Source organism: Rutidosis leptorrhynchoides, chromosome 4 (genome assembly GCF_046630445.1).
Source record: "Rutidosis leptorrhynchoides isolate AG116_Rl617_1_P2 chromosome 4, CSIRO_AGI_Rlap_v1, whole genome shotgun sequence".
NCBI lineage: Eukaryota > Viridiplantae > Streptophyta > Magnoliopsida > Asterales > Asteraceae > Rutidosis > Rutidosis leptorrhynchoides.
In genome coordinates this window covers 593,664,668-593,677,277 of record NC_092336.1, presented here as the reverse complement: position 1 = coordinate 593,677,277, position 12,610 = coordinate 593,664,668, and the positions used below count along the sequence as shown (strand labels likewise).

At 36.3% G+C, this 12,610-nt stretch overlaps 2 protein-coding genes across 2 annotated transcripts; one reads left to right on the top strand and one right to left on the bottom strand.

Moving 5' to 3' along the window:
- Nucleotides 1-2,187: 2,187 nt before the first annotated feature.
- Nucleotides 2,188-6,888, top strand: LOC139839758 (heat shock 70 kDa protein 15-like). Its single transcript, XM_071829908.1, has 10 exons — nt 2,188-2,324; nt 3,084-4,300; nt 4,405-4,632; nt 4,731-4,826; nt 4,918-5,103; nt 5,318-5,512; nt 5,591-5,737; nt 5,839-5,988; nt 6,066-6,196; nt 6,331-6,888. Exons 2-10 carry the CDS (start codon nt 3,131-3,133, stop codon nt 6,542-6,544), a joined length of 2,517 nt encoding a protein of 838 aa, XP_071686009.1. The 5' UTR covers nt 2,188-2,324; nt 3,084-3,130; the 3' UTR covers nt 6,545-6,888.
- Nucleotides 6,889-10,110: 3,222 nt separating this feature from the next.
- LOC139845622 (ras-related protein Rab7-like) lies at nt 10,111-11,694 on the bottom strand. The gene is made up of 7 exons (XM_071835883.1): nt 11,608-11,694; nt 11,368-11,394; nt 11,184-11,283; nt 10,819-10,965; nt 10,637-10,717; nt 10,415-10,560; nt 10,111-10,238 (listed from the first exon to the last, which is right to left on the bottom strand). Exons 1-7 carry the CDS (start codon nt 11,658-11,660, stop codon nt 10,169-10,171), a joined length of 624 nt encoding a protein of 207 aa, XP_071691984.1. The 5' UTR covers nt 11,661-11,694; the 3' UTR covers nt 10,111-10,168.
- Nucleotides 11,695-12,610: the final 916 nt, after the last annotated feature.

Below are 12,610 nucleotides of genomic sequence, written 5' to 3'. Positions count from 1 at the left end.
GTGGTCAAACTAAATTCGATCAAAAATGGTGATAGAGAATTCTGCGGTCGCACTACGGTTGACCGTGGTGGCAGCCGTGCAACTTGTTTTCACAAAACTGCGTTGCATATTCAGTATGGGCTTCTACGGCTAAGTATACGGTCGACCGTACTTTGACCGTGTACTTTAATGATCTTTATTTTCATTCTATAAGTTTTGATTGACTTGGTCATTTGCAAGATCAAGTATGGATTAGTGAACTTGCGTGTTTTATGTTAAGATGTCGATCATCACTTATGTATGTGTAATCATCAAAACATATTCTTTGGTTAAGCATCATACTTAACTTTGTCGGTTAGTCCATTAACTCACATATAACCAATAATAATAATAATAATATAATAATAATAATAATAATAATAATAATAATAATAATAATAATAATAATAATAATAATAATAATAAATAAATAAATAAATAAATAACCTAACTAAATACAATTAATGTTTTGCTACCCACAGCTTAATGCTTACACTTTTATATTGAGCATTTTGTTTTAAAAAATCATAAAGTATTTCAAATAGGTTGTAATACACATAGTTATAAGTTATAACAATTAAGTTTTGAATACAATCCTTACTCTATCCGAGAATAAAGAGAAGTCATTTCTCCACTCGAAGTGAAATACTTCCAAGAGTAAAGAAAGTCACCTCTCTCAATATTCTATGGATAAATAAATTGCTTCCGAGATAACCTCTGACCAATAAGTAGAAAGAATAAAAAAAAAAAATTGAGACGCCATGAAAATGGTAGATTCAAATTTTCATGGGTTTTAAATCCTGACTGGAATTCAATTTGGGCCCTAAGCGACAGTTGAGCAACCAATAATTCGACGCTTGCTGTTGACTCAAATAATAATGCGAACTAAAAGATCTACTTGCAGATTTCAAATACATGGAGAAGGATACGTGGGCCTGGTCAACGAAAAATAAAGGGATTTTTTCAACCTTCGCACTGACCGAATTCATAAGTAGCAAGTTGTTGCAATCCAACAGTACCGATAACTGAAACATTACACAACAAACTACTTTATGAAATAACAAGTGTGTTTAACTAGTGTGCATTAAGAAATAGGTTGCCGGTTCAAATGGAGTTGGTCAAAAGAGGAATAGATTTCGATTCGATTAGATGCCCGATATGCGACAATGATATTGAAATAAGCAAACATACACTCACAGGTTACAACTTTGCAAGAGAGATATAGGATAAGGTGTTTCGGTGGCAGGGCATCAACAATAACCACTCTTGGACCTTAATGATATTCTCAACGGTAGCATGCTCACAAGTGTAGGGACAAAGCCAAGCATTCGTCAGGTTTGTATTTGGGTTAGCGCGTACATAATTTGGCATAATCGCAATCACAAATTGTTCCGGAAGTCGATCTCAATGGTTTCAATAGTATTACATAATATTAAACTATAAAGTTTTGAATTGGAATTGTGCAAAAAATTCCGAGCTCGATTGGCTCCAATGGATATCGAATCCCAACTACTTCGACGACAAAGGATAATCAACCTCATCAATTAGATAAGCTAGAAAATTTTATTGTATAATCGCTTATCGTATGATCGTTTCCTCATGTTCTGTTTTCGAATGTTTCTTGCTTATACTCTCCTTAAGTATGGGTAATTTGTAAATTTTTGATTAATAAAAGTTGCTTTTCAAAAAATAAAAAAATTGATTTCTTCGTATTTAAACAAGTCGATGATTTCATAGTTTGATGTTGAAATAAAAATTAAAAAAAGATATCCAAATCAATGATGGTAAAAAAGAAGATAAAGAAAATTGTTATTTAAAAAAAACTCTGTACTTGAAGCGATTTATGTTTTTTTTTTTTTTTTTTTTTTTGTTTATTTGTTTGTTTGTTTGTTTCCGTTTTGGACTAAGCGATGAGATTCACTTTCTTAACCGTAAAAGAAAAAAGATCTAGTAAGTGAACTTACCGGGCCGAAGGTTTTATATATTGGGCTAAAATAAAGCTAGGTTAACATTGGCCTGTTAACCTAATATGTACAGAACGTTCTAGAAACTTATTTCTGGACGAATCTGGGTTTTTCTCAAATTCCACAGAAATTAGTAAATAAATCTACTCCGTATCTATTTATTTAATTTAATTTAATTTAATAAAAATAAAATACCCCGTAAAAATAACAATAAAACCCCTCTCTTTCTACATCTATTGTTTACCAGTCCTCTGCACGCCTTTACCAAAGTTTCGGAAGTCACCATAAAACCTCTTATTTCTCTCAACCGCCGCCTCTGTACTCCGTTACCGTCGTTATCAGGTATACGATCTCCGTTTATAACTCATGAGATCTGTTTCCGTTTTCTAAGTAATTGTTAGCTTTACAATCCTATATTCAATTTGTTCAATTATCTATGTTTATCGCTGTTTAATTGATTGTGTTATAGTTTCGATGCAATAGATAAAGTTGAGGTGTTTATGTAAATTTCTATCATAGAGATATATAATTTCCGTCTATAAGTCAACAGATCTGTTTACGTTTTGTAACAAATTGCTATCCAGACCTTCCTATATTCTGCTTATCTATCTATGTACACCGCTCTTAGTTAATTGTGCTCTCGTTAGGTTTTCGATGCAATATATGAAATCTATTGTGAACAGCTTAGGATGTTAGAGATCTGTTTTTGAATGTTGATGGGTATTTAGACTCAGTTGTATCAATGTGAACTCTAGATGATGAATTGATTGTTTAAATGGCGCGGTGCTAGTTAATCGAATTGGAAAACTGTAGATTAGTTATTTTATCTATCTAAATTCATGTTTGTTTTTAACAACAGAAAAGTACAGTGTGTTACATATGTATGTATCTTTATATCTTACTCTTTTGTATTGTTTGTGTAGTTTTTTTCATATGCATACACATTATATACAGAGTACATTATAGGCGTTAGTATCTGTACGGTTTAATTATGTTTATTAGAAGACCAGGTACTTCGGTAGCAAGATATTATTGCTCTCTATCGTGCATTATTGATTGTCTGTGTAAATGAATCTCAAATTTTCTGTTTACTCGTTGCAGGTAGGAATTACCTCGTTGAGTAAACACGACACATTATCTAAGAAAAGATGAGTGTGGTCGGATTTGATCTTGGAAACGAGAGTTGTGTCGTGGCAGTTGCCAGACAAAGGGGAATAGATGTCGTTCTTAATGATGAATCGAAGCGTGAGACACCTGCTCTTGTTTGTTTCGGCGAGAAACAGCGGTTCCTTGGAACGGCTGGTGCTGCAACCAGTATGATGAACCCAAAGAACACTATCTCACAAATTAAGCGGTTGATAGGCCGGTCCTTTTCTGATCCTGAGTTGCAACAGGATATTAAGGCATTTCCTTTTACTGTTACCGAGGGACCTGATGGTTTTCCTTTAATTAATGCACAATATCTTGGTGAAAAAAGGCTGTTCACACCGACTCAGGTTATGGGGATGGTTTTTTCAAACATGAAAACGATAGCAGAGAAGAATTTGAATGCAGCTGTCGTGGATTGTTGCATTGGGATACCTATTTATTTCACCGATCTTCAAAGGCGGGCTGTTATGGATGCTGCTACTATTGCTGGGTTGCATCCTTTGCGTTTGATGCATGAAACAACTGCAACTGCGTTGGCCTATGGAATATACAAGACTGATTTGCCAGAAAACGAGCAGCTCAATGTAGCTTTTGTTGATATTGGGCATGCTAGCATGCAAGTGTGTATAGCAGGCTTTAAGAAAGGGCAATTGAAGGTTTTGGCTCATTCTTTTGATCGCTGTTTAGGAGGAAGGGATTTTGATGAGGTTTTGTTTCAGCATTTTGCTGAGAAGTTCAAGGCAGAGTATAAAATTGATGTGCTTCAGAACGCTAGGGCTAGCCTCAGGCTTCGTGCTGCATGTGAAAAGCTGAAGAAGGTACTCAGTGCAAATCCAGAGGCACCTATGAACATTGAATGCTTGATGGATGATAAGGATGTTAGAGGTTTCATCAAGAGAGATGAGTTTGAACAAATTAGTGCCCCGATATTGGAACGTGTAAAGAAACCTTTGGAGAAGGCTTTATCTGAAGCTCAACTTACGATTGATAATATTTATGCTGTTGAGGTTGTTGGTTCAGGTTCTAGGGTGCCTGCTGTTATCAAGATTCTGACTGAATTTTTCGGGAAAGAGCCGAGGCGTACAATGAACGCTAGTGAATGTGTCTCAAAAGGCTGTGCTTTGGAATGTGCTATTCTTAGTCCCACCTTTAAAGTTAGAGACTTTCAGGTATGATATGTGTTTCCTCATTTCTTTTGACACATCTTTTGTGTACTCAACTAACTTGTTTTTTCTTATTTTATGTTTATCTGAATAATTGCTATTGTTTGAAGGTGCAAGAGAGTTTCCCATTCCCAATTGCTATGACATGGAAGGGTACAGCCCAAGATTCTCAGAATGGAAATGTGGAGAATGTGCAAAGCAGTATTGTTTTTCCCAAAGGAAATGTAATTCCTAATGTGAAAGCTCTTACTTTTTACAGATCTGGCACATTTACAGTAGATCTGCAATATGCGGATGTAAGTGAATTGCAGGCACCAGCAAAGATTAGTACCTACACGGTAAAGTTTCTCTCAGATTTAAACATTCTTTAAGTGCTTATCAGATAGTTAAGAGTTATGCTTCTTATTTACACTTGTATGTTTGCAATGATGTGCAGATTGGTCCATTTCAAGCAACAAAAGGTGACCGTGCTAAGGTCAAGGTGAAAGCTCGTTTGAATTTGCATGGAATTGTCTCGGTGGAATCTGCCCAGGTTGGTTTTGGATTGATTAAATCTTTGGCTTTGTTGGGCCTTAGTGCCTAGTTTCTAACTAGACTTTTCTAATTGCTTTTTGTATTTCCAGCTTATCGAAGAAGAGGAAGTTGAAGTTCCAGTGTCTAAAGAAACAACAAAGATGGAGACGGATAAGGTTCCAGCTGATGTACCTTCAACAAATGAAACTGATGTAAACATGCAGGATGCATCCGCGGCTGAGAATGGTGCTTCAGAAACAGGAGATAATCCTGTTCAGATGGAGACTGATGCCAAGGTTAGTTGAAATGTATAATTGTTCTAACAGTTGACCGCCTATTAGGTGAACTAAAATGAAGTAGTATTTCAATATTCTGCCATGTTTACTATTTCAAAATCACCTTATCTAGATTTGTGATTAGATTTATAGGAAATAGGGAACTTGTATCAATGAAATATTTTGGAACATCCTTTATGTATGTAGAACCGTAGTAATGTTTTGTCATGGACAGGTGGAAGCTCCAAAGAAGAAGGTCAAGAAATCCAACATACCTGTCTCAGAGGTTGTTTATGGGGCCATGCTACCTGCGGATGTGCAGAAAGCACTGGAAAAGGAGTTTGAAATGGCGTTGCAGGACCGTGTTATGGAAGAAACCAAGGACAAAAAGAATGCTGTGGAATCTTATGTCTATGACATGAGGAATAAGGTAAATCCTTTGACTTTGTTATTTATATTTATATATGATTGATAGACATACCAAGTAACAAGTTCCCTGATTTTCCAGCTGAATGATAGATTGTATGCATTTGTTACTGATCCGGATAGAGAAGCACTCGTTGCTAAGCTTCAAGAAACAGAAGATTGGTTGTATGAAGATGGTGAGGATGAAACCAAAGGTGTATATGTCTCCAAGCTTGATGAGCTCAAAAAGGTTAGTTATCTTTATAGTTTAAAGTTTAATACTCCTATCTGATTGTGTAATATGTATCCATCATTTAATGTGTGCTGCTGTTGACATTAAACTCGTTTCAGCAAGGTGATCCCATAGAACAGAGGTACAGGGAACACTCTGAAAGAGGAGACTTTGTTAGCCAGTTGGCAAATCAAATTAATGCTTACAGGCAGGCTGCAGCATCTGGTGATCCCAAATATGAACACATTGACATGAATGAGAAGCAGAAGGTAATCAATCTAGAAACCCCTCTTTTTATATCACGTGAATCAATAAGTTTTTTTGGTCTCATTTGGCTCCTTTTCAGGTCCTGAACGAGTGCTCAGATGCAGAAAACTGGCTGAGAGAGAAAACCCAACTCCAGGACTCACTTCCTAAGCATGCTGACCCAGTTCTTTTGTTGTCTGATATAAGAAAGAAAGCAGAGGCAATTGACAGGTACATACTATGTTCAAGTGTATATATTTTATGGATATATTCATATGTTAGGTTATTTGGGCCCCCGTTCTGCCACACAATTTTCTTTTTATGGAACTTTTATCTGAGAAATAGATCGATCTCTATGTGTACAGGGTCTGTAGGCCAATAATGACGAAACCGAAGCCGGCACCACCAAAGCCAGCTACTCCTGAGCCACAAGCCTCGCCTGCACCTGCCCAGGTAGATGAGCAGCCGCAGACTTCAGCAGAGAATCCCACGAGCCCAAACCCTAATGAAGAAAACATTCACAATTCTGAAGAGCCAGAAGCTATGGAAACTGAGAAGCCTGAGGAGGCCTCTGCATAAAGGCCAGTGGGTCTTTAATTTTGTTCTGCTATTCTGTTGATGGTGTGTGTCTCTATGGACGATAGGGTACTTGTTTTTTATTTTGTGTAATGGTGAATATAGATTTTGGTGGATATTGGGATTATGATTATCATCTGGTCTATTTTGTTAGGTCCATCATTTTCTTTAAATTTATTTGCTAAAAGTTTAGGTCTATGTACTCGTGGGTGTGTGAATGTTTTGGTGTTTACAGAATGCATTTGGGACCTGAACGACTAGAGACTACTTGTGTACTGAATGCATTTGGGACCTGCCCCCATATTCTTAATGAATTTTACCGAATGTCTCAATTTTTCATTTCATAACTTTTGTATTATACATGCTGAAAATGGGTTACAGCAAGTGAATGTATTTTAAGACAGGGTGAGCCTTCAGTGCATCTTTTAAGATGTTTCTGTCTTCTTGTTTAACTGAGTCTGCACAACTTATTTTTTTTTTTTTGCGAAAGTTGTGATCTTGTGAAAAGAGGCATGTTGCTGTAGGAAGTAATGTACAACTCATGTTTATGAAGCAGCACAATATGAAAGCTAACAGTCAATGACACCATGGGATAGCCCTTAGAACTTTATCTTTAAAAAGAGCCGTTATGCTCTCTCCCGAAAACAGCGCTTAGGTCACTGGAGTTGTTCAATTTCGCCACCCACCTCTTTATTCCGTCATAATCCTCCTCCACCTACTTTCAATTTCTCATCTTCTACCTTATATTCATCCAAACCCTAACCTTTAAATGTCTAGCCGTCACTTGTTTCCTCCCTCTGCTCACTCACCTCCCAAATCCTCTCCACCCGTCAACACTCTCAACACCTCCTCTCCTCCACATCCTAACCTTCCTACTTTCGGTGACTCCTTACCCACCTCCCTGTTTCCTTCCTCTTCTGATGATTCTTTCATTCCGGAATTTTCGAGATCTAAACAGAGAATTTCGGCGACTAGAATCACAGGAACTAATTCCGACTTCGGTGTCGATGGTCTTTCTGGTGATAATCAATCTTCTCGTACAATTTTTATTGGGAGAATCGGCAAGTCCATTAATCGAAACATGGTGGAGTCGGTGTTCGGAAAGTGCGGTACTCTATCGGAGCTCAAATTTTGGCCAAGTCGGAGGTATTCTTTCGTTACTTTCCTAGATGTTTCTGCTGCTAAGAAGGCTATTGTAGAGCTTAATGGCTCAAAGATATTTGGCAAACCAATATATGTGGGGAGACCGAGACGAAATCCAAGTTTCTTCGAGCGTGCGAAGGCTCCGATTGCCACAAAGCTTCGATGTAAGGTTTCGAAAAACCCGATGATCAATAGCAGGTTAAACTTAACTGTATTGTTAGTTGATTTAGTCCCACTTTTGGATACTAAAGTTTCGAGCTTGTTGATTTCGTGTAACTCACATGTTTCGCATATTAGTAAAGTCGGTCAATATGGGTGCCTTTGTGTTTGCGGGGATTCCGTTAGTTTTGACAATTTAATTAATTCCAATTCCGATGAATTTGTGGTGGTCTCCCCGATTTCGGACATGGCGGCTTCATTTTTTTCGGTTTGCTTGGATCGAAATCACGGGTATTCCGATTACTTGCACTTCAAAAGATAGTGCGATTAAAGTCGCCGAACTTTTTGGTGAGGTGATTTCGGTTGCTGAATCATCTTCATCTTTGGGTAATGTTTGTTCTTTATTTGCATTCACCAAATCGTCAAGTGTGAAGCATATTTACAGGTTAGTTGAGGTTGATTTGGAAGATTTGGAAGATTCAGATGTTCCGAAGTGTGAAGCGTGGGTGTCAAAGATCTCAGATCTTTCAAGTTTGAATCGGGTTATTTTCAGCTCTTTTGATCAACGTCTTTTGGACTCTACTAATCGGTTTATTATCTCGAGCGGGACTGTGGATGGTTTAGATATTTGTCAAAATGGTGATGGGGATAAAAATAGAAATGAGCACCATATTTATGCATCACATTTTGTAGATGTAGCCACTAAAGTGGCTGGTATAGCAGGTGATCCTATTGTTGGGACACCTTCTGATCTTGATGATGGGGGAAAAAATATTCAAGATGTGGGTGCAACAATGGGGGAGGACCCATTCGTTGATAATTCAAACTTTTCAAAGATATTGTCTCCACCTGTTGTTGTTACTAGATCTAGATCTGATATAGTACCAGTGCATGGATCTTCAATTAAATTTGGTTCTATTGATAATGATATGCTGAGTGTCAAAGGAGCCAATGACGTTTCTCTTGATGTGTCGGAGCCGAATGATGATAATATTACGTTTGCGGTTAGATTGGATCAATTGAAGAAGGAGAAAAAGAAAAAGAATGAAGAATTGTTGGCAAAAAGAAAGGTTGATTCGAACGTTGAAAGTCCTAAGCCGATTTTGATTGGTCGTAGTGGTAGACGGTATTGTGATTGTGAGGTTCCCTCGTGTGACGGCTTTTGTAAGGCGTGGTACGTTTTGAATAAAGATGTTTCTAGATGTTTACTTGGCGATATTAACCCGAGGTCAAGAAAGAAAGAAGACGAACGAGGCCTCCACTTCGGGTGCTTATAAGCTTAAAGATAACATTGACGACTTGGATTACGGGGACGCAATTCAAAACTTGTTTATGGGTCGTTGTGATGGAAGAGATAGCTGCTCATCGGCATTTGGGAGAGGTAATATGTCCGTAGAGGCTTTCGCGGCCTTCAATAATATGATGACACGGTTGGCCGGAGAGTGCGCACCGGGTGATGGTTCCGCTAATGTGTTATCTTACAAGATTGATAATCGGTCCGGGAAGAATTCTTTGAAAGAAACGGTCAATGGAAAATTGAAAAGGGCGGGTCCTCGAGGTTGATTGTTGTGGTCAGGTTTAGTTCCGTTCCTTGTATTTCACGTATTTTTTGGTTTTTGTTTGGTTTAAATGTTTGTAAGGTTTCTTTCGGGATGTTAGGGAAGCTCGTTTATAGATAGTTTTTGTTTAGATGATTGTTTTTTAAGTGCGAGCTTTCCCGTTTTCCCTTGTCCTTTTGTATTCCTGTTGAGAGCGTTTTCTTTTGGAAAACGTTCTCGTTTCAATATGAGTTTTCGTTTTTTCGCCAAAAAAAAAAAAAAAAAAAAAAAACTTTATCTTTAGTCAATTTTAGTTGATGGATGCTGGATAGATGTTCCAAATAATTGATGCTATCATATATTCATATTTAAATAATAGCACTCTGTTATTAGCCTCAGGTAATACAAGCATAAGAGAATGCCCCTGTTCCTAATTCCGCATTTATAGTTCCGTGTCAATGCACAACACGTAGATGATCATAGATGCATTGTGTGTGTTATTGCTCATGGTCAGTTGCAGTTTTTTTTTTTTTTTTGGACAAAGTGCTCAGTTGCAGATTAATCTTCCAAATTATTGTCATTAACAAAAATTATAGTCTATGCCTTAATATAAACAAAAGTTTAAGACAAAAATGCAGGGACATCTTGTATTAACAACGTACATAAAGGGATTATTCAAGTTAAAACTGTGTTCAAATTTTTTGGCATCAACAGATAGGAAAACGCTAACTGGCGCCCATTATGCAGGCTTGATAAGGAGAAACCACTCACCACATGTAGGTGTGGTTCAACATTCACACCCAAAAGACCTGTGATGATGCCCTTCACCAATAACATCAACTGTATCAGGAAAATACCTGCAGCCGTAATTAACAAACTATGTCACCGTCACAAATGAGGGCTTTAAAAGGCTTAATACTTGTGATAAAAACAATCCAGTCTCCTTATACTTAAGACTACAAGAATGGAATGTGTGTATGGCAAATTTTCTCAAATTAGCTCGGGATAAGAATACAAATGATTAAAAACCTACGTTTGATCCTGGGGTTCATTCTTAAGAGCATTTGTTGCTATACATTGAAAAGCAGCTTCTACATTAGTTCCTTCTTTTGCAGACGTCTCAAAGTAAGGTATATCTCCCTTGGAGGCACACCATGCCTTTGCTTTCCTTTTAGAAACCTGCAACCAAATGGTGCATTTAGCCATATGAAATTGTCATCAAAAAAATACCATTAGAGCAAAAAGGCTAACCTACCATTCGACCATTGCCTCCATCAACGTCTACTTTATTCCCCAACAAAACAAATGGAAAGTTCTCCGGATCAGCAGGACTCGCCTGATAATATATGATCGTAAGGTAATCAAACAACTTGAAACTTATAACTTGTTATTAAACTACTAGTCTACTACAACATAGATAGATAAATCAACAATCACCTGAAGCAGAAATTCATCACGCCAGTTGCTGAGAGACTCGAATGATTTCAGGACGTTCACATCATATACAAGAACACAACAATCAGCACCTCTATAGAACGCTACACCAAGACTTTGAAACCTCTCTTGACCAGCAGTGTCCCATATCTTGTAAATCAATAAAGTAAACATTATGGACCATGTGTGTCAATTTCTACTTGTATCATAACGTGATAGTCAAATCGTTATTATCATTTATTTAGTTAGTTATTAAATCATAATAATATTTTGGGATATGTTAAATTCATATGATTTGACACGCAATTTCATTAATGTCATCATAAATAAATTCATATGGTTTATACAGACAGTAACAATTCTTCCACCTGCATTGTGAACAGCCTATCTTCAAACTGAACTTCTTTTGTTAAGAAATCAGCTCCAATAGTTGCCTTATACTGATTGCTAAACTTACGATTCACATACCTAATAATAACTGAAACAATATTAGAAACCCTAAAACACGAAATATTGTATAATAAAACGATTAAATTAGATAGCAGAATGTACTGGTTCATCAGTGACGTCTTCCCAACCCTACGAACAAAAATAATATTAAAAAACCTAAAATTAGCAACTAAAAAATAAATGAATACACTAAATCCAATGCAATTAACACTTGTAAGATATTCATTGTAGAGTCACACATACATCGTTATATATAGAGATCAAACTAAATTTAATTTCGTATAAACATTATATAATTTTCGGAAATGATGAAATGAATATTGAATCGATAGATATACGTACCCGCTGTCACCGAGGATGATGACTTTTAGAAGCATTCTCCTTCGAGAAGCCATAATTTTATCAGTGATCAACCAAAAACTACGTGTGTGTTTATGGTGTACGGATTTAGAGAGAACGAGCGAATTTGTTAGTGCCGTTTGTAAAATTGCAGATTACGAGATGAAATCGCGGCAAAAACATTACATAACGGAATTACAGAAGTTTATTATAGAAGGAAAATAAATAGTAACTAAATATAAATATTGTCAAAATATGAGAAAATATGTCTATATTTTACTGTATATTTGTGGTTAGGAAAAGGGTATTGCATTATTGATCGTCTAATATCACAATGTGTGATATACGAATTTTTTAATGTTCGGCACTAATCACTTCTTCTTTGAATTTATATTTGTTGTTAGGAAAAACATTGTTGCATTACTGATACAAATATTCTCTTTCCAAAAAAATTTATTGATTGTACATTATCACAATGTGTGATACGAATATTTTCATGTTCGGCACAAATTACTTTTTCTTTACATATATTAAACTTTGGTTAAGATCATGAATGAAGATGATATAATCTATTCAATCTTATAGGTGTTTGTGTTTTATGGATAAGAATCCTCTCAAAATAGTATAAATTAGTAATTAGTAATTAGTAATTAGTAATTGGTAATTAGTAATGTTTAGTTACATAAGACCATTCCCAACCGTACATGTGATATGACACTAACATTTTTTAACCGTTGTATAAGTTTTTTGTGCTAAATATTGAGTATGGTGATGTGGTAAAATCTGATTGGAGTTTAGGCGTGAAAAAATAAATTAATAATAATTAATATATATTACTACGTAATTAAATCTGGAAAATTATGTGATTGGTTGGTGCAAAACTCTATCATGTTCGGCACTGATCACTTCTTCTTTTCATGTTCGGCACTAATTACTTCTTATTTTCAAAACTCGCGGACAAATTCAAATCCGTCACATACATGACTAACGGATGGAACCTGAGGTA

Excerpts from the sequence above, each read along its gene's own strand:
- LOC139839758 (XM_071829908.1), top strand. The coding sequence starts at position 3,131 with ATGAGTGTGGTCGGATTTGATCTTGGAAACGAGAGTTGTGTCGTGGCA. Across the intron at positions 4,827-4,917 it reads TCTCGGTGGAATCTGCCCAG|CTTATCGAAGAAGAGGAAGT; the intron begins GTTGGTTTTGGA and ends TTGTATTTCCAG. Across the intron at positions 5,104-5,317 it reads AGATGGAGACTGATGCCAAG|GTGGAAGCTCCAAAGAAGAA; the intron begins GTTAGTTGAAAT and ends TGTCATGGACAG.
- LOC139845622 (XM_071835883.1), bottom strand. The coding sequence starts at position 11,660 with ATGGCTTCTCGAAGGAGAATGCTTCTAAAAGTCATCATCCTCGGTGAC. Across the intron at positions 11,395-11,607 it reads ATCATCCTCGGTGACAGCGG|GGTTGGGAAGACGTCACTGA; the intron begins GTACGTATATCT and ends TTTTGTTCGTAG. Across the intron at positions 10,718-10,818 it reads GTGATGAATTTCTGCTTCAG|GCGAGTCCTGCTGATCCGGA; the intron begins GTGATTGTTGAT and ends ATATATTATCAG.